At 36.6% G+C, this 23,361-nt stretch overlaps 1 protein-coding gene across 2 annotated transcripts in view; it reads left to right on the forward strand.

The window, feature by feature from the left end:
* The window catches only part of CHMP3 (charged multivesicular body protein 3), an 82,221-nt gene that overhangs the window by 13,829 nt on the left and 45,031 nt on the right, over positions 1-23,361 (forward strand). The window contains exon 2 of one of the 2 annotated variants that reach the window (XM_019942230.3): positions 10,012-10,072. In XM_019942230.3, coding sequence (XP_019797789.1) covers positions 10,012-10,072 — 61 coding nt within the window. Of the gene's footprint in view, positions 1-10,011; positions 10,073-13,105; positions 13,561-23,361 lie in introns of those variants that run through there. The other variant, XM_073791165.1, reaches the window with a different exon arrangement.

A 23,361-nucleotide genomic window follows, 5' to 3' on the forward strand; every position in this document is an offset into this window, starting at 1 on the left:
TTACATCTTTTGAAATTGTCCACTGTTCTTAGATGTCCTCTTCTGTTTGTTTTCATTCTTTTTCCGATTGCATTTCAGTTTTGCAAGTTTCTATTCACTGGTTCAGATTCACTGATCTATTCCTTAGCTATGTCTTATGTACTGATGAACTCGTCAAATGCAGTCTTCATTTCTGTTATAATATTAACGTGTTTTATATTTCTAGCATTTCTTTTTGATCCTTAATGGTTCCATCTTTGTGCTTACATTACCTGTCTCTTCTTGGGTAATGTTTACTTTTCCCGCAAGAGCCAGAAAATGTCAATATCTATGTCATATGTAAGTCTGGTTCTGATGCTTACTTTGTCTCTTCAGACTGTGCTTTTTCTTGTCTTTTAGAATGCTTTGTAATTTTTTGTTGAAAACTGGACATGATGTGTGGGGTAATAGGAAATGAGGTAAATAGGTCTTCAATATGAGGTTTTATGGTCATAAGGCCAGGGGTTTGGCTATGTTAATGTTTGCTGTGGCTGTAGGTGCCAGAGGCTTAAAGTTCCTCTACTGTCCTTGTTTTTATTTCTCTTGTTATCTTGGGCATCCACAAAAACTCCTCTTTAGATAGGGCATGCATCTTGCATCTCTTTTATCTCTAATGCATTGTTATACTGGAACCCTATTGGTGTGGTAGTAAGGTGTGGGGGACTGGAAGCGTTCTATCATCTTATTAAAACTCAGTGTTTTAGTGACCTGTGTCCCTGGACATGGTGTTCACAAGTGTTTCTTACCTTCCTGCCCACTCCCAGTGACATAGGAAGACTAGGAGAAAGCAGATAATGTCAGATAAACGCCCGTCTCCAGGGTGAGATAAGGCTCTAGTAAGGTTTGTTTTACTGGAGAATAGGCCTTTTTTAGGAAGAACAACACTGTGTGAATATTTCAGAATGGTTACTTTTCTTTTCTTCCTGCCAGAGAAACAGGGGTATCTTTCTTGCTTTTTCACCATGAGAAACTTCTGTGGTTCTTGGAGGTAAAGCCCATGAAAGTTTTGGGGGCCCTAGGAGTTTCATTCTCATGGTAGTCCACACTCATCTACCAGCAATTAGTCGAAATTACCATTTAAATGTTCCTTCCAGTGGTCCAGGTAAGCATTATCTCAACTGTCACTCTCTGTATTCAACTCTCTCTCCACATGGCAGGATGGCAGTTTGCCCTATAACCTTGGTTTTCTGTTGAATCAAAGAAAAGTTGTTGTTTTTTTCCCGTGTTTTATAGATGGGAGTGATGACTTACAATCTCTATATATCAGAGCTGAATCTGGAAGTTGTCTTCACTTTGAATGATATTTTCACCAATATAGAATTTTGGATTGAGAGGATTTTTAAAATTCTCTCAGCACTTTAAAGATGTCTCTCCGTTATCTCCTGATCATAGTTTCTTTTGAGAAGTCTGATGTACTTCTTATCTTCGTTCCTTTGTCATTAATGCATACTTTTTTCCTCTCTAGCTGGGTTTAAGATTTTATCTCTGATTTTCAGCATCTTGAATATAATGTGTTTAGGTGTGTTGTGTGGTGTTACATTGTATTTTTTGTTTGTTTTGTTTTGTTTTTTGATATTTACCTTATTTGGGATTCTCAGCTTCCTGCATCTGTGGTTTGATATTTTTCATTACTTTTGGAAAATTTTCAGCCATTGTTTCTTCAAATACTTACGCTCTCTTCTCTCATTTCCTGCTGGGATACCAATTACACATGTGTTAGACCATTTGTTATTATCTCATAGCTCTTGGATACTTTGCTTTATTTTATTCTTTTTTTTAGTTTGGGTAACTTCTATTGACTTTTCTTCAAGTTTGTTGATTCTTTCTTTAGCTGTGTCAAGTTTTGTGAGCCGATGAAGGCGTTCTTTGTGTACGTTTCAGCATTTTTATGCCATTTCCATTTGAAGAACCTGAAAGTTGATGTGAACTCCCATTGTACTTGTGGCTCCTGAGGTTCTTTGCTGTCCACTAACCCACAATTGGACTTTATCAATTTATTTAGAAAATTAACTGAATTTTCTTCACTTGCTTTTAAGGTGCCTGCCATCCAGGCTATGCCACAGATGATTCAGTGCTGGTGTTCCCTCTTTTCTTAGAAGTGCCTTTCTTTAGATTTCATGCTGCACTGTTGCCTTGTGACCTGAGCTTTTCAACAGGTTCAGGAAAAGTTATTTTGTAGTTCATTCAGCTTTGTCTTACCGTCTTGAGGGTCTTCTCAGCTTTCTATATCTAGGCAGAGATGGAACTCTCCAAATCTTTTTGAAATTATCCCCCCTTAGATTAAACCTTTCTTTAATGTCTTTGTTTGAATCTTTATTTTCTCACTAAGTGCGTATTATATTCTTCTCTGTGTTGTATCGTTTGCACATTTCTCTTTCTTGCTCTCATTTTCCTGAGCTGCTACCCCATATATGATATACAGTGATCCTTCACAATGAAGTGTATTACCTGTAACATTGAAGTCTTTTTACAGAGATGAAAATACATTTTGCACTAAATCAGAAAACTTGTTATTCTGGTTTAGAAATAAAAGTAGGTAAATTAATTACTATTTTCCCCTATAATGAAGACAGGTTGACTTTAGTCTTCAATTATCATCATTTGTCATACATTTTACTTTTTAAAACTTTTTAATTTTAGAAACTGCTGGTTGTCACTTACGAAAGTGAAGCAAAATTAGGGTTCACATTGAACTATTTTAAAGTTTTGGGTAGTTGTCTAACAGAGAAGACTGTGTGGCATCTAAAGCAATTTTTTAAAAATAGCCTTAATGAATATTCTAATATTACAAGGTAGAATTTTAAAGTATTTATTCCAAACAGGGATGATTTAAAGCAGCTTCTGAACCTGGACTTTTTTCATAATTCTTTTTTATGTTATTTTTTTTAAGAAGTATTTCTTGAAATAGGTTATATTTGCACATATTATAAAATTCAAAAGGCAGCAAAGTGTATCCTAAATTACAGGAAAAAGTAAATCTCCCTTTCACTCCTGTTCACAAATTAATTCAGTTTCTATCTTTCAAGACAGCCTAATTTCCTGTGGATTTTTCTGTCGATATTCCATAATATATGAATGTATAGACATATTTATATATCTCTCTCCCTTTTTTTCACCTCCCTCTCTTCCTCCCCTTTCCTGCTCCTTCCTTCTCTCCTTTAGCCTCTCCCTCTCTTTCCTCTTTCTCTCCCTTTAACATATGTAATGTTATACTGTACACATTCTTTACTTTGCTATTTTCATTTATATTTTGAGAATTAATTCCATGGGTAGTCCTCAGTGAATTGCCTTTCTCTCTTTAATTAGAATATACTGTTCACTTATGGAAATTCTGTTTGTGTTTAACTAGTCTCCTGTTGATATACATTTAGGTAATTTCTAGACTTTCACTACTGCAAACAATGCAGCAGTGTGTTTTTACAAAAGTCATTTCACTGTTGCCATTTATTGTCTTAAATTGAATGTTCACCCCTCAATGAACATGAGCAGTTATATAATGTAACGATAAATTTTGAAACAACCATTTTTAAATGACTTTGCTTTCAGTCTTCTAGATTCGTTTAAACAATGGACAGCCTTAAATTAAAAGGCAAATTGTTAAGTAACTGTAATGGTAAACAGATGTAATAAAATAGTTTCTTAATCTCTTTGAATTAGAATTTTTCAATACTAGACATGTAAAACAATACGGAAGACACTGGATGCTGAAGTTGGTATAACATCGTAACAACTAATTTAAAGTTTTATCTTTCATCGGGACAGAGTATTCTCATTTATTTGCTTTATATTAGTAAAAGTTTTGAACCTGAACCTACGTGATAAATGTACATTATCATAATCTTTTTTGTATCTGTGGAGTTCCATGTTACATTTATTTGAAGGATTCTGCTACTAAAAACAAGCTTAAAAACCACTGCAGTTGTTCATTCTGCCGAATTTTCCGGTTTAAATTTGCATTGTGAAATTTATACTAGGCATTGTTCCTGGAATTCCAGTAACTGCTGGAAAAAAAAATTAAACAGATTTAGTGTATCATATACAGGATTAGGAGTAGTTCACTGCCTTATATGATTATTTATGTGTAATAGATGATAAATATTTTTTCTATAAACCTGAAATGAAATAGTTTTATTAAAGGTGCTAGTTCAAACAAAAATTATTTAATCAGGGACTTCCCTGGTAGCTCAGGGGTTAAGAATCCACCTGCCAATGCAGGGGACATGGGTTTGAGCCTTGGTCCTGGAAGATTCCACATGCCGCGGAGCAACTAAGCCTGTGTACCACAACTACTGAGCCTGTGCTCTAGAGCCCACATGCCACAACTACTGAAGCCCGCACACCTAGAGCCCATGCTCCGCAACAAGAGAAGCTACCACAATGCGAAACCTGCGCACTGCTACGAAGAGTAGCCTCTGCTCACCTCAACTAGAGAAAGCCTGTGCGCAGCAGCGAAGACTGAGTGCAGCCAAAGATAAATAAATAAATTAATTAAAAAATTATTTAATCAAACCTGGTCTTGTACCCCCATTCCTTAGTCTGTATTGAAGGACACTCTTTTGCCTAGGTCTCTTAGTGGCTTTTGTTCTTACACAGAGTAAAATGCCATAGCCCCTCCCCCTATCTGGATAGTGGATAGTCACATGGTTCCCTTGCAGGTGTCTTCAGGTCTCTGCTCAAAAGTCACCTCAGCCATTGAACTTTCTTTCATCTTCACGTATAAAGTAATCCTTTCCCAACTCCCCTTGTCCTACTTCCTTGCTTTATTTTTCTCCCTAGCACTAATTTTCTGACCTAGTATACATTTACATGTTTATTTGCTTATTGTCTGTCCTCATTAGAATGTAGGTTCATAAGTCTTTATATCGTCTTCTGCTGTATCGCTAGCACATTGAGTGGTGCCTAGCACATTGAACAGGTTGTAGTGGGTGCTCAGTAAACATTTGACTGTTTGAACGTTGAATTTTCTTTCCTGCTCTTTCTGAAAGTTCTGGTTAGATTATAACAGTGTCTTCATATTTCTGGATGTATCACCTACAGTAATTTTGAGTACCTGTGTTCCCCTTGGACATTTGTAAATCAGTATTTTATATTTTTATCATGAGTTTTAACAGTTGCAAATGGTATGATTTTTTGTATATAGTAAATGTTGTTGTGTTTGAATAGAATTGTTAGAACACTTCTGAAAGTATCACAGTGATTCGATACCTATCAATGTTCATTTAAAACATACATGCACAAGTTCTTATTTATAGTCAGACAGTTTTCATTAATTTTTTCTCTTTGAACGAGAATCTCTATTTTTTCTATTCCACTTTCTCCTATAGATTTCTCCTAATGTAATACTTTTATGCTTGAAATAATTATACTTGGAACAAAAATATGTAAATACTTTTTATGATAAAAACACTCAGCGAACTAGGAATAGAAGGGAGCTTCCCTAACATGATAAAGGGCATTTATGAAAATCGACACCCAACCTTATACTTCATTATACATTATAAATTGTGAAAGACTGAAAGCTTTTTCTCTAAGATCAGGAACAAGACAAAGACACCAGATGTTTTGCTACTAATCAACATTGCATTAGAAGTCCTAGTCAGAGCAGTTGAGCAAGAGAAAGGAATAAAAAGCACCCACACTGATAAGAAGTAAACCTATTAATTTGCAGATAACATGATTCCACAGATAGAATATGCTAAAGATTCCTCGTGCACCAGAAAATTAGTTATAAGTGAATTCAACAGAGTTGCAGGTTTCAAGGTAAATATTTTAAAAATCAGTTGTGTTTTTTATACTAGCAATGAAAAATCTAAAAGGGAAATTTTTAAATTTCATTTACAGTAGCATCCAAAATGATAAAATACTGAGGGATAAATTTAACCAAAGAAACAGTACATTTGTACACTGAAAACTACAAAAAATTACAGGAAGAAATTCCAAGTTTATGGATTGCAAGACTTAATGTTGTTAAGATGGCCGTACCACCAAAGTGATCTGCAGATTCAGTGCAGTGCCTGTCAAAACTCCAAATGCCTTTCTTGCAGAAATGGAAAAGTTGAGCCACAGATTCACATGGAATACAACAGGTTCCAAATAGCCAAAACCATACTGAGAAAGAAAAACAAATTTGGAGGACCCACAGTTCAAGATTCCAAAACTTACCGTAAAGCTATAGTAACTAAAACTGTGGTATTAGCATAAGGATAGATGTATAGATCAGTCAATGGAATAGGATTGAGATCCCAGAAGTAAACCCATACATCTGTGGCCAGTTGATTTTCTGTAAGGGTGCCAAGATCATTCAGTGAGAGAAAGATAGTCTCTTCAACAAGGTCTGTGACAAGTGGATATCCACATGTTAAGAAACGAAGCTGGGCCCCTGCCTCACTCCATATACAGAAATTAACTTGGATCAAAGACCAAAATTAAAGTCTTTGACCTAAAACTATAAAACTCAGAAAATACATAAAGGTAAGTCTTCATGACCTCATATCTGGAAATGGATTCTTTTGCTATAACACCAAAAGCACAAGCAACAGAAGAAAAAAATAGACAAATTGGAATTCATTAAAAGCTTTTGTGTATCAAAGGACAGTATCAAACAAGTAAAAAGATAAACTATGGAATGGGAGAAAATATTTGCAAATTATATATCTGATAAGGGTTTACTATCAGAATGTATAAAGTACTCATATAACTTAACAATAAAAAGACAGCTGAATGGATAGAAGACATCAATAGACATTTCTCCAAAGGAGATATACAAATGGCCAACAAACACATGAAAAGATATTCAACTTTATTGGTCATTAAGGAAACGCAAATCAAAATCATAGTGAGATGCTCTTTCAACAGGTCCAACAGATTGGCTATAATCAAAAAATTGGAAGATAACAAGTGTTGATAAGGATGTGGAGAAATAGGAACCCTTGTACATTGCTTGTGGGAATGTAAAATGGTGAAGCTCCTTTGAAAAAAAGTTGTGGAGTTCCTCAAAAATATAAAATAGAACTATCATATGACCCAGCAATTTCACTCCTAGGTTTATACCCAAAAGAATTGAAAATAGGTACTCAAACAAATACTTGTATACAGATGTTCATATTCACAGTAACCAAAACATGGAAACAACCCAAATGTCCATCACTGGGTGAATGGATAAACAATTTGTGTTGTATGTACACTCAATGTAATATTCAGCCATAAAAAATGTTGATAGGGACTTCCCTGGCAGTCCGGTGGTTAAGACTTCACTTTCCAGTGCAGGGGGTGAGGTTTGATCCCTGGTCAGGGAGCTAAGATCCCACATGCCTTGCAGCCAAAAAACTAAAACATAAAACAGAAGCAGTATTTTAACAAATTCAATAAAGGCTTTAAAAATGGTCCACATCAAAAAAAAAAACAACTAGAAATGTTGATACATGGTACAACATAGATGAACCTCAAAACCACTATACCTAATGAAAAAAGCCAGACACAAAAGACCACATATTATATGATTTCTTTTGTATTAAATATCAAAATAAGCATATCAAAAGACATAAAAGCAAATTAGTTTTTGCCAGGGAATGGGAGGGAGGATGGTCATAGGGGAAGATTATTTATAGGTTATAGTGTGTTCTTCTGATATATTGAAAAATTTCTGAGACTATAGGGAGCTGTTGATTGCACAGCATTGTAAAGGCACTAAATGCCACTGAATTGTACATTTAAAAATGGCTAAGTAGGGCTTCCCTGGTGGCGCAGTGGTTAAGAATCTGCTTGCCAATGCAGGGGACACGGATTCAAGCCCTGGTCCAGGAAGACCCCACATGCTGCGGAGCAACTAAGCCCACGTGCCACAACTACTGAGCCTGCGCTCTAGAGCCCATGTGCCACAACTACTGAGCCTGCATGCCACAGCTACTGAAGCCCATGTGCCTAGAGCCCATGCAGTGCAACAAGAGAAGCCACCACAATGAGAAGCCCGCACACTGCAACAGAGAGTAGCCCCCGCTCGCCACAACTAAAGAAAGACTGTGCACAGCAACGAAGACCCAAAGCAGCCAAAATTTTAAAAATAAATAAAATTTATTTAAAAAATGGCTTAGTTACATGAATTTCACTTAAAAATATATATATATTTAAAGCTAACATTAACTTTTAAAATTATATAACCATACAGTTTTAAGTGCTTTAATATTTCATCTGGGTGGAGTTATTAGAGTTGATGAATAATAAATATTTTACAGATTTTGTTAAATAATTTTAAAGTCATTAAAAAGTGAAATTTATTGGAAATACATCTTAAGGATATGAATTTTTTTTTTTTTTTTTTGCTGTACACGGGCCTCTCACTGTTGTGGCCTCTCCCATTGCGGAGCACAGGCTCCGGAGGCGCAGGCTCAGTGGCCGTGGCTCACGGGCCTAGCCACTCCGCGGCATGTGGGATCTTCCCGGACTGGGGCACGAACCCGTGTCCCCTGCATCGGCAGGCGGACTCTCAATCACTGCGCCACCAGGGAAGCCGAGGATATTAATTTTTTAATGCCATTTAGTTCATGTATTCATGGATGAATGCTAAAGGGTTAGCATCAATTCCATTCCTGTTTTATTATTTTTTACCTTAAATCCCACAACCATTTTTTATTATAAAGGTGAACCCTGATCCTCATGATGGGCTTATTGGTAGGATTTCTGGTAGTAATTGCAGACACCAGGGTCTCCAAATGTTTGAATTTGCAGCTACTAGCGATGTCCAGTCATACAGGATGAGGATGTCTTTGATCTTTTTGGAAGCCTATCCACATATTTCTGATAGTAAGATCACCAGGGCTTTGGAGGTGGACTGGTGGATTGCAAAAACTGGGCTGCATGACCACCACCCTTCACACAGACACCGAGGTCCATGCCAGCAAATTGCTCCTTGTCCAGAAGCAGAACCGGTACCAGTAACTTGTATTGTAGCTGTATTGTAGCTGTGCGTGGTTGGATCATCTCTGGGGGTAACCCATTCACCTAAGGAGCCAGTGTGCCATGGCTGTGGTCATCTTCTTGCGTCTGAAGGGCTGCGCCAACTGCAGAGGGTCCTTGGATGGCATGGCTGTGATGTAGAGAAGACAGCCTCATTGTGAGGCACCTCAACTAGAAGAAAGCCCTATTTTATGTTTTATTAGACTCAAATGATGAGAAACATTGTTAATATAAATAAGTAGATGGTAGGTAGTGGAAAGGATTTTTCTGTGTCAGTGTCACTTAGTTTTTTGAACTTCTGTGTCATATGCCAAAAAGCAATAATTGATTAAATGTAAAATTTAGTTTTAATGATTTATCAGCTGATAACTCAGATTTTCCTTCATTTTTGAAATTGAAGAATTAGAAAGAAATGCATAAGAATTTGGTAATAATTAGAGTCATTCACTACTTTTTCAACACCTATAGCAGTATTTCTAGTTGGCCCTATGTTTAGTGCTTCAGAGGTTTTTGCCTCTCAGGGAAACCTATCATGATAAGAAGAGACACATAGGTTAGAGGAATATACTTCTTTTGTAAAATGAAAAAATGTAATTGTCAAAGGGGAGAAGGAAAAGATGAATTCTTATCACATAGGCAGAGAAGGTTTTTTTTAATAATTATGTATAGAAATTGAAAATCTTCTGATGCCCATGAAACCTTTCTATGCCCATGGCACCTCGTGAACAATTTTTGTATACCTGCAGGGTACTGAACTTTCTTGGGGAGCTTGTATAAAGTGCTTCATACTGCCTTCAGATCGGAATCTTTGAATAGTTTGAGACTTCTATGTACTGTGAATAAAAAGATGGGGAAAATACAGAATTTGGCCAGAGAAGAAAAAAAAGGAATTTGGCCCTAAGGCTGTTTCTTTCAAAATAGGTTTATATTATTTCTAGCTTGTGTCAGGAATAAATGTAGAATTAATATAAAATTCTTTAAAATGTGGTGAATTGGGGATATTGACTTCTCTTATAATTCCTTTTGTAAAATTTTTCCCAGGTGAATGAATGGTCATTGAAGATAAGAAAGGAAATGAGAGTTGTTGACAGGCAAATAAGAGGTAAATTATTATTTTACATCTCCTATTCTTTATCTTGGTGTATTTTGCATTAGTTCATAAAAGTAAACTGTATCTACATCTATGAAACATAGTTTATATTAATTATTTATGGCTGCCCTAATTATTTGCTTTCTAATTATAGTAAGAAAAACAAGATAAAATCAACTCAAAGATCTTTACATTTGATAAGAACTAAAATCTTTCCTCCAGCCTGGCATTGAGCTATTCAAGGGGGAGAGGCCATGTTCATTCATCTGTGATTTCCTAGAGTCCAGGTTACTTTTGGAAACAAAGCAGGCGCTCACATTCTGTGGTAGACAGAATAATGGCCTTCCAAAGATGTCCACGTCCTAATCCCCAGAACCTGTGAATATGTTACCTTACATAGCAGAAGGAAACTTGCAGATTTGATTAAATTAAGGATCTTGAGGTGGGGAGATTAATCCTGGGCTATCTGGGTGGGCTTATAAGAGTCCTTATGAGAGGGAGGCAGCATGTTGAGAAAAAGTGAGAGAAAAGGAGATGTAACCACAGAACCAGATGTTAGAGTGCTATGCTTTGAAGATGGAGGAAGAAGACACAAGCTAAGGAATGCAGTTGACCTCTAGAAACTAGAAAAGACAAGGAAATGGATTCTTCCCTGAAGCTTCCAGAAGAAACACAGCCCTTCCAACACCTGGATTTTAGACTTCGTTTTTGTTTTTGTTTTTGAATATTTATTGGGCTGTGCTGGGTCTTAGTTGCGGCACACAGGATCTTCATTGCCGCATGCGGGATCTTTTAGTTGCGGCGTGCAGGCTCTTAGTTTGCGGCATGTGGGATCTAGTTCCCTGACCAGAGATCGAATCCGGGCCCGCTGCTTTGGGAGCATGGAGTCCCAACTGCTGGACCATCAGGGAAGTCCCGATTTTAGACTTCTGATCACCACAATTAAAGAATAAATTTTTGTTGTTTTAAGCCATTTGAAAAAAAAAAGTAAAGCAACCTCATCTTACTTACAAAGAAATGGCTTTATGGAATTCAAATTAAATAAATTGTATGTAAGGAATGCAGTTCTATTTTCACTACAGTTTATCTTAGCATGGCTGTAAATTGAGCAAAATATGTTTCTAAATAAAGTTGATTATTGTTGAGTACTACTTAAAACTAAGGTGACTTACAAAGAGTAACATTTAAAACTTTTATGATTTTTAACACTTTCATGATTGGAGAAAAATTAATAAGAGAGGTATCACCATATCACTCCTTTTAAAAAAGAATTAGAATAGCAGTATGGGGTAGGGAAGTAAAACGTACAAACTATTAGGTATAAAATAAGCTACAAGGATATATTATACAACATGGGGAATATAGCCAATATTTTATAGCTGTAAATGGAGTAAAGCCTTTACAAATTGTGAATCACTATCTGTACATCTGTACAAATAGTAACTTGTACATCTGTAACTTATATAATATTGTACAGCAACTATACTTCAATTAAAAAAATAAAAATGGAAAAAAATACTTGTAAATAGGATATTCCAAAAGTAAATAAATAAAAAATAATTACAGAGGGGAATTACATTCATAGCCATGATGGAGTAATGGTTATGGATTTGAACTTGCACTCCATTGTAAATAAAGAAAAAACTGGACAAAAGCTGTGAAACATCTGTTTTCAAACATTGGATAACTGTCAGTGCAGGATTTTGATCAGTGAGAAAAGGGAAACAAAAGGAGAGAGCCCTAATATGGTCCTCATTTTCTGCCTAGGGAGACTTCCTGGGTCATAGCATGTGGAAGGAGATTCCAAGCAGAGTGTGGTATTCTCACTGAATTAAGGAGGAAGAGACTAGGGTTCAGGGAGGCTGCAGTGGCTGGAACTTGTGGGGCAGAGTATCAGAACAAGAGCAATATCCAAAGAAAAAGCTGTAAATATCTGCACAGGGTCCCAATGAGTCTTTAGCTGACTACTAAGCTGTGCATACTTAGAATGAGATTTTAGGAGGCTAGGCAAAGAACAGTTACTGGGGACAGAACAACTACCAGGAGGGGGCTATAAGCTAAACAGTTCCCAGAGTTAACAGAGGATTGAGAGATGGTAGAGTTCTGACCAGACACAGTAAAGAGACTTTGTTGAATATCTGGGGCATTCTGTAGAGACTGCAGAAGGGTCATGCCTTAATATTAAGGTGAAAGTAGCCCTAGCTTAAAAGCTACCATATGCCCACAGCAACAAAGCTTAAAAGCAGATCTGTTACTGTATAGCACAGGAACTCTACTCAGTGCTCTGTGGTGACCTAAATGGAAAGGAAATCCAAAAAAGAGGAGATATATATATATAGAGAGAGAGAGAGAGAGAGAGAGAGAGACAGAGAGAGAGAGAGAGAGAGAGGGAGAGAGGGCGCGCTGATTCACTTTGTTGTACAGTAGAAACTAACACAACATTGTAAAGCAACTATACTCCAATAAAAATTAATTTAAAAAATAAATAAATAAAAATTAAAAGAAGTCTTGAAAGCTGAACTACCAAAATAAAGCTGAACATTCTTTAAAGCTCTTTAAGGCTGAACTACCAAAATTGCAGATACCCCAAAATGAAACATTTAGAGTGTTCAACATCCAATGAAAAGTTACTAGGAAAGTGTGACCCAAAATCAAGAGAAAAATCAGGAAATATAAATAGACCCAGAAAAAAAACAGATGATCAAATGAATAAGCAGACAGGGATTTTAAACAGCTATTATAATATGTTGAGGGATTTAGAGGAAAACATAATGAACATATGTTTCAAAGGAAAACATGAACATAATGAAGAGGTAAATAGAAGATATTGAAAAGAACAAAGTAGAACTCAGATGAAAGATCTAGAATAAAGTGAAGTAAAATGAAAGCTTCACTGAATGGGTTGAACAAGCAGATTATACACTACAGAAAACAAGATCAGTGAAATCAAAGATAGTAATACAAACTATCCAAACTGCAGTACTGAGAGAAAAAAGTAAAAAAAAAAAAAAAAAATCAAATGATCCAACGTGTAATTTGAGTCTCAGAAGGAAAAGAGTCCAGAAAGGATCACATGATATAATAGCTGATGAAAACTGTAAACCCACAGATCCAAGGAACTCCAATTTCAAACGGGATAAACACAAAGAAAACCTTGCCAGGATGTATCATAAGCAAATTACTGAAAGGTAACAATAAAGAGATAAAACAGTCTGAGGAAAGGGTAATGATTAAAATTTTATTATCAGAAACAATACGAACCAAAACATCTTTGATACAATAAAAGAAAAATACCCACATTATCCTAGAATTCTGAGTCCAATGAAAACAGCATTCAAAGGAGAAGTAAAGATACTTGTATACAAAAGCCAAGAGAATTTGTTGCTAGTAGGTCTACAGTACAAGAAACGTTAAAGGAAGTTGTAAGCTGAAGGAAAATCATACCAGATAGAAATTTGGATTTACCCAGAGGAATGAAGCATGCTGGAAATTATAAGTATGTAAGTAAATATAATGTTTTTCTCTTTTAAGAGTTTCTTTTTAATAATTATTGACTGTTTAAAGTAAAAGTAATAATATGGGGCATAAAACATATGTAGAACTATGACAATGTATGACAATAATAGCACAAACAATTGATTCATGTCATCTTTAGAAACCACATAAATTCAGTTAGTGTCTCACAAACCTTGTTTATTCCTGTTTTGTGCTTTACTTATTGTATACCTTCTCACATCCATAACTCATTTATCTGGTTAAATGATCTTCAAGCTCTGTCTTTCTTCTCATGGTTCCTGTTATTTCTCATTCATAGCAATTTATTAGTTAACTAACATGATATCAGAAAAATAATAGTGGGTTTTGGAGTCCTTACACTACCAGATTTAAACCATCACTGCTATCAATTAGCCACCTGTTCCTATTAAAATTCTTTGAATCTCACAGAACTGTACTGACAATTAAATCTGTGAATGTATGTAAAATGTTTAGGACAGTACTTGGCATATAGTAGACAATTTACTACATTTATAGTGATACCAAAAAAGGAGGGTGGGGGTTACTTTAGACAAAGTATAACTTTGAAATAATGTGATTGCTTTAAATGTTACTTGCATATGAAGGTTTACCACTGAAACACTTTCAAAGTCTTTGATTTGTTTTTTTGTGTGTTTTTGTTTTTTTTCTTTTTAGATTACATAGCTTTATTTAGTCTTTGATTTGAATTTTATTTCTTTATTTTTATACAGCAGGTTCTTATTAGTTATCTATTTTATAATGTTAGTGTATATGTCAATCCCAATCTCCCAATTCATCCCACCACCACCCCACCCCCTGCTTTCCCCCCTTGGTGTCCATACATTTGTTCTCTACATCTGTGTCTCTATTTCTGCCCTGCAAACCGGTTCATCTGTACCATTTTTCTAGATTCCACATATATGTGTTAATATACGATATTTGTTTTTCTCTCTCTTACTTGCTTCACTCTATGACAGTCTCTAGGTCCATCCACATCTCTACAAATGACCCCGTTTCATTCCTTGTTATGGCTGAGTAATACTCCATTGTATACATGTACCACATCTTCTTTATCCATTCGTCTGTCAGTGGACATTTAGGTTGCTTCCATGACCTGGCTATTGTAAATAGTGCTGCAGTGAACATTGGGGTGCATGTGTCTTTTTGAATTACAGTTTTCTGTGTGTATATGCCCAGTAGTGGGATTGTTGGATCATATGGTAATTCTATTTTTAGTTTTTTAAGGAACCTCCATACTGTTCTCCATAGTGGCTGTATCAATTTACATTCCCACCAACAGTGCAAGAGGGTGCCCTTTTCTCCACACCCTCTCCAGCATTTGTTGTTTGTAGATTTTCTGATGATGCCCATTCTAACTGATGGGAGGTGATACCTCATTGTAGTTTTGATTTGCATTTCTCTAGTAATTAGTGACGTTGAGCAGCTTTTCATGTGCTTCTTGGCCATCTGTGTGTCTTCTTTGGAGAAATGTCTGTTTAGGTCTTCTACATATTTTAGAATTGGGTTGTTTGTTTTTCTCATATTGAGCTGCATGAGCTGTTGATATATTTCGGAGATTGATCCTTTGTCTGTTGATTCATTTGCAAATATTTTCTCCCATTCTGAGGGTTGTCTTTGCGTCTTTTTTATGGTTTCCTTTGCTGTGCAAAAGATTTTAAGTTTCATTAGGTCCCACTTGTTTATTTTTGTTTTTATTTCCATTACTCTGGGAGGTGGGTCCAAAAAGATCTTGCTGTGATTTATGTCAAAGAGTGTTCTTCCTTTGTTTTCCACTAAGCGTTTTATACTGTCTTGTTTTACATTTAGGTCTTTAATCCATTTTGAGTTTATTTTTCTGTGTGGTGTTAGGGAGTGTTCTAATTTCATTCTTTTACATGTAGCTGTCCAATTTTCACAGCCCCACTTATTGAAGAGACTGTCTTTTCTCCATTGTATATCCTTGCCTCCTTTGTCATAGATGAATTGACCATAAGCGTGTGGTTCATTTCTGGGCTCCCTATTCTTTTCCATTGATCTGTGTGTCTGGTTTTGTGACAGTACCATACTATTTTGATTACAGTAGCTTTGTGGAATAGTGTGAAGTCAGGGAGTCTGATTCCTCCAAGTCTGTTTTTTTCCCTCAAGATTGCTTTGGCTATTGGGGGTCTTTTGTGTCTCCATACAAATTTTAAGATTTTTGGTTCAAATTCTGTAAAAAATGCCATTGCTAATTTGATAGGGATTGCATTGAATCTGTAGATTGCTTTGGGTAGTATAGTCATTTTCACAATATTGATTCTTCCAATCCAAGAACATGGTATATCTCTCCATCTGTTTGTATCATCTTTAATTTCTTTCATCAGTGTCTTATAGTTTTCTACATACAGGTGTTTTGTCTCCCTAGGTAGGTTTATTCCTAGGTATTTTATTCCTTTTGTTGCAGTGGTAAATAGGAGTGTTTCCTTAATTTCTCTTTCTGATCTTCCGTTGTTAGTGTATAGGAAGGCAAGAGATTTCTGTGCATTAATTTTCTATCCTGCAACTTTACCAAATTCATTGATTAGCGCTAGTAGTTTTCTGGTGGCATCTTTAGGATGCTCTATGTATAGTGTCATGTCATCTGCAAAGAGTGACAGTTTTACTTCTTCTTTTCCAATTTGTATTCCTTTTATTTCTTTTTCTTCTCTGATTGCCGTGGCTAGGACTTCCAAAGCTATGTTGAATAATAGTGATGAGAGTGGACATCCTTGTCTTGTTCCTGATCTTAGAGGAAATACTTTTAGTTTTTCACCATTGAGAATGATGTTGCTGTGGGTTTGTCGTACATGGACTTTATTATGTTGAGGTAGGTTCCCTCTATGCCCACTCTCTGGAGAGTTTTTTTCATAAATGGGGTTTGAATTTTGTCAAAAGCTTTTTCTGCATCTATTGAGATGACCGTATGGTTTTTATTCTTCAATTTGTTAATATGGTGTATCACATTGATTGATTTGCATATATTGAAGAATCCTTGAATCCCTGGGATAAATCCCACTTGATCATGGTGTATGATCCTTTTAATGTGTTGTTGGATTCTGTTTGCTAGTATTTTGTTGAGGATTTTTGCATCTATATTCAAAAATCTGTAATTGGTCTGTAATTTCCTCTTTTTGTCGTGTCTTTGTCTGGTTTTGGTATTAGGGTGATGGTGGCCTCGTAGAATGAGTTTGGGAGTGTTTCTTCATCTGCAGTTTTTTTAGAAGAGCTTGAGAAGGATGGGTGTTAGCTCTTCTCTAAATGTTTGATAGTATTTACCTGGGAAGAAATCTGGTCCTGGAATTTTCTTTGTTGCAAGATTTTATATCACAGTTTCAATTTCATTACTTGTGATTAGTCAGTTTATATTTTCTATTTCTTCCTGATTCAGTCTTGGAAGGTTATCCCTTTCTAAGAATTTGTCCATTTCTTCCAGGTTGTCCACTTTATTGGCAAGAGGTGCTTGTAGTAGTCTCTTATGCTTTGTATTTCTTCAGTGTCCTTTGCAACTTCTCCTTTTTCATTTCTAATTTTATTGATTTGAGTCCTCTCCCTCTTTTTCTTGATGAATGTGGCTAAAGGTTTATCAAGTTTGTTTATCTTCTCAAAGAACCAGCTTTTAGTTTTATTGATCTCTGCTATTGTTTTCTTTGTTTGTATTCCATTTATTTCTGCTCTAATCTCGATTTCTTTCCTTCTACTAACTTTGGGGAGTTTTTGTTCTTCTTTTCTAGTTCCTTTAGGTGTAAGGTTAAATTGTTTATTTGAGATGTTTCTTGTATCTTGAGGTAGGCTTGTATAGCTATGAACTTCACTCTTGGAACTGCTTTTGCTGCATCGTTTGGATCATCATGTTTTCGTTGTCATTTGTCTCTAGGTATTTTTTGATTTCCTCTTTGATTTCTTCAGTGATCTCTTGGTTACTTAGTAATGTATTGCTTAGTCTCCATGTGTTTGTGTTTTTTACATTTTTTTCCCTGAAATTTATTTCTGATCTCATAGCGTTGTGGTCGGAAAAATGCTTGGTAGGATTTCAGTTTTCTTACATTTACCAAGGCTTGATCTGTGAGCCAAGATGTGATCTATCCTGGACAGTGTTCCATGTTCAGTTGAAACAAAAGTGTAATCTGCTGTTTTCGGATGGAATGTCCTATAAATATGAATTAAATCTCTTTGGTCTGTTGTGTCATTTAAAGCTTTTGTTTCCTTATTTTTCTGTCTGGATGATCTGTCCATTGGTGTAAGTGAGGTGTTAAAGTCCCCCACTACTATTGTGTTACTGTCGATTCCCTCTTATAGCTGTTAGCATTTGCCTTGTGTATTGAGGTGCTCCTGTGTTGGTTGCATATATATTTATGATTGTCATATCTTCTTCTTGGATTGATCCTTTGATCATTATGTAGTGTCCTTCCTTGTCTCTTATAACATTCTTTATTTTAAATTCTGTTTTATCTGATATGAGTATTGCTATTCCAGCTTTCTTTTGATTTCCATGGAATATCTTTTTCCATCCCATTTGCATGGAATGTCTTTTTCCATCACTTTCAGTCTGTATGTTCCCCTAGTTCTGAAGTGGATCTCTTGTAGACAGCATATATATGGATCTTGTTTTTGTATTCATTCAGCGAGCCTGTGTCTTTTGGATGGAGCATTTAATCCATTCACGTTCAAGGTAATTATCGATATGTATATTCCTGTTACCATATTCTTAATTGTTTTGGGTTTGTTTCTGTAGGTCCTTTTCTTCTCTCATGTTTCGTACTTAGAGAAGTTTCTTCGGCATTTGTTGTAGAGCTGGTTTGGTGGTGCTCAAGCTTTTGATTTCTCCATCAAATCTGAATGGGATCCTTGCCAGGTAGAGTAATCTTGGTTGTAGGTTCTTCCCTTTCATTACTTTAAGTATATCATGCCACTCCCTTCTGGCTTGTAGAGTTTCTGCTGAGAAATCAGCTGTTAACCTTATGGGAGTTCCCTTATATGTTATTTGTCATTTTTCCCTTGTTGCTTTTAATAATTTTTCTTTGTCTATAATTTTTGTCAGTTTGAGTACTATGTGTCTTGGTGTGTTTCTCCTTGGATTTATCCTGCCTGGGATTCTCTGCACTTCCTGGAGTTGGATGGCTATTTCCTTTCCCATGTTAGGGAAGTTTTCGACTATAATCTCTTCAAATATTTTCTCGGGTGCTTTCTCTCTCTCTTCTCCTTCTGGGACCCCTATAATGCGAATGTTCATGCATTTGATGTTGTACCAGAGGTCTCTTAGGCTGTCTTCACTTCTTTTCATTCTTTTTTCTTTATTCTTTTCTGTGGCAGTGATTTCCACCATTCTGTCTTCCAGTTCATTTATCCATTCTTCTGCCTCAGTTATTCTGCTATTGATTCCTTCTAGTGTATTTTTCATTTCAGTTATTGTATTGTTCACCTCTGTTTGTTTGTTCTTTAATTCTTCTAGGTCTTTGTTAAACATTTCTTGCATCTTCTCGATCTTCACCTCCATTCTCTTTCTGAGGTCCTGGATCATCTTCACTATCATTATTCTGAATTCTTTTTCTGGGAGGTTGCCTATCTCCACTCATTTAGTTTTTCTGGGGTTTTATCTTGTTCCTTCACCTGGTACATAGTCCTCTGCCTTTGCATATTGTCTATCTTTCTGTGAATGTGGTTTTCATTCCACAGGCTTCAGGATTGTAGTTCTTCTTGCTTCTGCTGTCTGCCCTCTGGTGGATGAGGCTATCTAAGAGGCTTATGCAAGCTTCCTGATGGGAGGGACTAGTGGTGGGTAGAGCTGGGTATTGCTCTGGTGAGCAGAGCTCAGTAAAACTTTAATCTGCTTGTCTGCTGTTGGGTGGGGCTGAGTTCCTTCCCTGTTGGTTGTTTGGCCTGAGGCAACCCAGCACTGGAGCCTATAGGTCTTTGGTAAGGCTAATGGAAGACTCTGGGAGGGCTTATGCCAATGAGTACTTCCCAGAACTTCTGCTGCCAGTGTCCTTGTCCCCGCAGTGAGCCACAGCCACCCTCGCCTCTGCAAGAGACCCTCTGACACTAGCAGACAGGTCTGGTTCAGTCTCCTATGGGGTCACTGCTCCTTCCCCTTGGGTCCTGGTGTGCACACTACTTTGTGTGTGCCCTCCAAGAGTGGAGTCTCTGTTTCCCCCAGTCCTGTTGAAGTCCTGTAATCAATCCCTCTAGCCTTCAAAGTCTGATTCTCTGGAAATTCCTCCTCCCGTTGCTGACCCCCAGGTTGGGAAGCCTGATGTGGGGCTCAGAACCTTCACTCCAGTGGGTGGACTTCTGTGGTATAAGTGTTCTCCAGTTTGTGAGTCACCCACCCAGCACTTATGGGATTTGATTTTATTGTGATTGTGCCCCGCCTACCGTCTCATTGCGGCTTCTCCTTTGTCTTTGGATGTGGGGTATCTTTTTTTGGTGAGTTCCAGTGTCTTCCTGTCAATGATTGTTCAGCAGTTAGTTGTGATTCTAGTGCTCTTGCAAGAGGGAGTGAGCGCATGTCCCTCTACTCCACCATCTTGAACCAATCCTCATTTGGTTTTATGTTAGCAGTCAAGGCGAATGGATTTAAAGAATATATTAGTGAAAAAAAGAGTACCTGCAAGACTGTTCTATGCTCTTAGAAGTCAGGATATTGGTTTCCCTTGTTGGGGGCATGGTGGATTAGTAGGGACATAAAAGGACTTCATGTTATGTTGGTAATATTTTGTTTCTTCATCTGATTCCTAGTTACATGGGTGTGTTTAATTTGTGACAGTTTATGTGGCTTTATGGTTATGTGTGTGATATATGTATGTACGTATGATATACTTCAGTAAAACATTTAAAGAAAAATAGTAGTAACTTAAAGCAAAGTATAACTACAAGTAGTTCTTATCTTCTTATGGAGGACTCAAGGTAGTCCACATTTTTAGCTTTCAGCCAAATGTAACACATGTAGAGCACTCATAATAGGCAATACTGGAGTGAATTTAGAACATTCATTTTGCCCCTCCCCTCAAATGAACATAGTTAGCTTGCGTTTTTACCCCCATGACTATAAAGGTAATAATACACACACTGATGCAGAAAAGTATAAATAAGAAAGTTAAAATCACTCTGAAATCCTACCACCCAGAGATAACAGCCACAAGCATTTTGGTGATCATCGTTTCAGATACATTTCTGTCTGTATTTGTACTTACATATAAATACTTGTTTATAAATGAATCATAGTATTCTTGCTGCCGTTTTATTTATTATATTAAAATATACATAACAGAAGTTGACCATTTAAAAAAATTTTATTGAAGTATAGTTGATCTACAATGTGTTAATTTCTGCTGTACAGCAAAGTGATTCAGTTATGTAGATATTCTTTTTCATATTCCTTTTCATTATGGTTTATCACAGGATATTGAATATAGTTTTCTGTGCTATACAGTAGAACCTTGTTGTTTATCCATTCTATATATAATGGTTTGCATCTGCTAATCCCAAACTCCCAATCCTTCCCTCCCCCCACCCTCCTGGCAACCACAGGTGTGTTCTCTATGTCTGTGAGTCTGTTTCGTAGATATGTTCATTTGTGTCATATTTCACATTCTACATATAAGTGATATCACATGTTCATAAATTGATCATTTAAACCATTTTAAAAAACACAGTTCATTGACATTAAGTACATTTACATTGCTGTGCAGCCATCACCACTATCCATCTCCTGAATTTTTCCTTCATCTCATATCGAAACTCTGTAGCCATTAAACAGTAACTCTCCATTTTTCCTTCTCCACGTCCCCTGGTAACCACCATTCTGCTTTCTGTCTCTATGTATAATTAGACTGTTCCAGGTACCTCATATAAGTGTAATCACAGAGTATTTGTCTCATTGTGTCTGTCTTATTTTACTTACCGTAATGTTTTCATGACTCATGTTATAGCATGTATCAGAATTTCCTTCTTTTTATAAGACTGAATAACATTCCATTGTATGTTGATATCTCCTTTTGTTTATCTATTCATCTATCACTAGAAATTTGGGTTATTTCTACCTTTTGCTATTGTGAATAATGCTGTTATGAACATGAGTATACAAATATCTGTTCAAGCCCCTCCTTTTAGTCCTTCTGTGTATATACCCAAAAATGGAATTGCTAGGTCAAGTGATGATTCTTTATTTAAATTTTGAGGAGCCACCATAGTGTTTGCCACAGCACTGCACCGTTCTACATTCCTAACATCAAGGGCTAAGACATTCAAAAGCAACCACACTTACAGGGGAGTATAGGTGGTCACTGTGCATGCCCAGGGAAATACACAGGCTCTGAAAAGGCTAACTTTACACCTCAGGATGATCTCCAGTACAGAGACACCATACAGTAATAAAACAAAACAACCATATCAAACCCTGAGGAAGTGGGAGAATCTGGTTTCCAAAGTTATCATCTTAAAAAATTTAAATGTCCAGTTTTAAACAGCAACAACAACAAGATCACAAGGCATACAAAGAAACAGGAAAGTATGGCCCATTGAAAGGAAAAGAAATGAATAGAAAATGTCCCTGAAAAAGACCAGGTGACAGATTACTAAATAAAGACTTTAAAACAGTGATCTTAAAAATATGCAGGGCTTCCCTGGTGGCACAGTGGTTGAGAATCTGCCTGCTAATGCAGGGGACACGGGTTTGAGCCCTGGTCTGGGAGGATCCCACAGGCCGCGGAGCAACTAGGCCCGTGAGCCACAGCTACTGAGCCTGCGCGTCTGGAGCCTGTGCTCCTCAAGAAGAGAGGCCCGATAGTGAGAGGCCCGCGCACCATGATGAAGAGTGAGCCCTGCTTGCCACAACTAGAGAAAGCCCTCGCACAGAAATGAAGACCCAACACAGGAAAAATAAATAAATTAATTAATAAACTCCTACCCCCAACATCTTCTTAAAAAAATATGCAAAGAACTAAAGAAAGATGTGGACAAAGTCAAGAAAATGATATATAAACAAAATGGAAGTATCAGTAAAGAGATAGAAAACATGAAAAGAAGCCAAAAATAAATTCTGCAGCTGACAAGTATAACTGAAAATTTAAAAATTGCTAGAGTTATTCAGAAGCCGATTTGAGCAGGGAGAAGAATTAGTGAACTTGAAAATAATACAGTTGAAATGTTCAAGTCTGAGGAACAGAAGGAAAAGAATTTGAAGCAAACAGAGCCTAAGGGACCTGTTGGACAGCATCAATTGGGTCAACATACACGTTGTGGGAGTCCCAGAAGGAAAGGAAAGAGAGAAGGGGGAAGAGAGATTATTTGAAGAAATAAAGACAGAAACTTAACAAATTTCCTGAAAAACATGAATATAATCATCCAAGAAAGTCCACACACTCTAAGGTAGAATAAACTCAGAGACCCATGCCAAGGCACATTATAATTGAACTATAGAAAGACAAAGAGAGGATGTTTAAAGCAGCAAGAAATGACCTGTCACACACAGTCAATCCTGAATAAGATTTTCAGCAGATTTCTCATCAGAAATGTTGAGGGCCAGAAGACAGTGGGTTGATATATTCAAATGCTGAAAGAAGATACCTATACACCAAGAATCCTATACCCAGCAAAACAAAGGAGAAATTTTGACATTCCCACTTAAACAAAAGCTATGGGAGTTTGTTACCACTAGACCGGCCTGGGAAGAAATGCTAAAGGGTGTCTGTACTTCAGGTTGAAATTAAAGGACTGTAGACAGTAACTGGAAACCGTATGAAAAAATAAATACCTCCATTAAAGGTAAA

This window comes from Tursiops truncatus, chromosome 14 (genome assembly GCF_011762595.2).
Source record: "Tursiops truncatus isolate mTurTru1 chromosome 14, mTurTru1.mat.Y, whole genome shotgun sequence".
Classification (NCBI taxonomy): Eukaryota; Metazoa; Chordata; class Mammalia; order Artiodactyla; family Delphinidae; genus Tursiops; species Tursiops truncatus.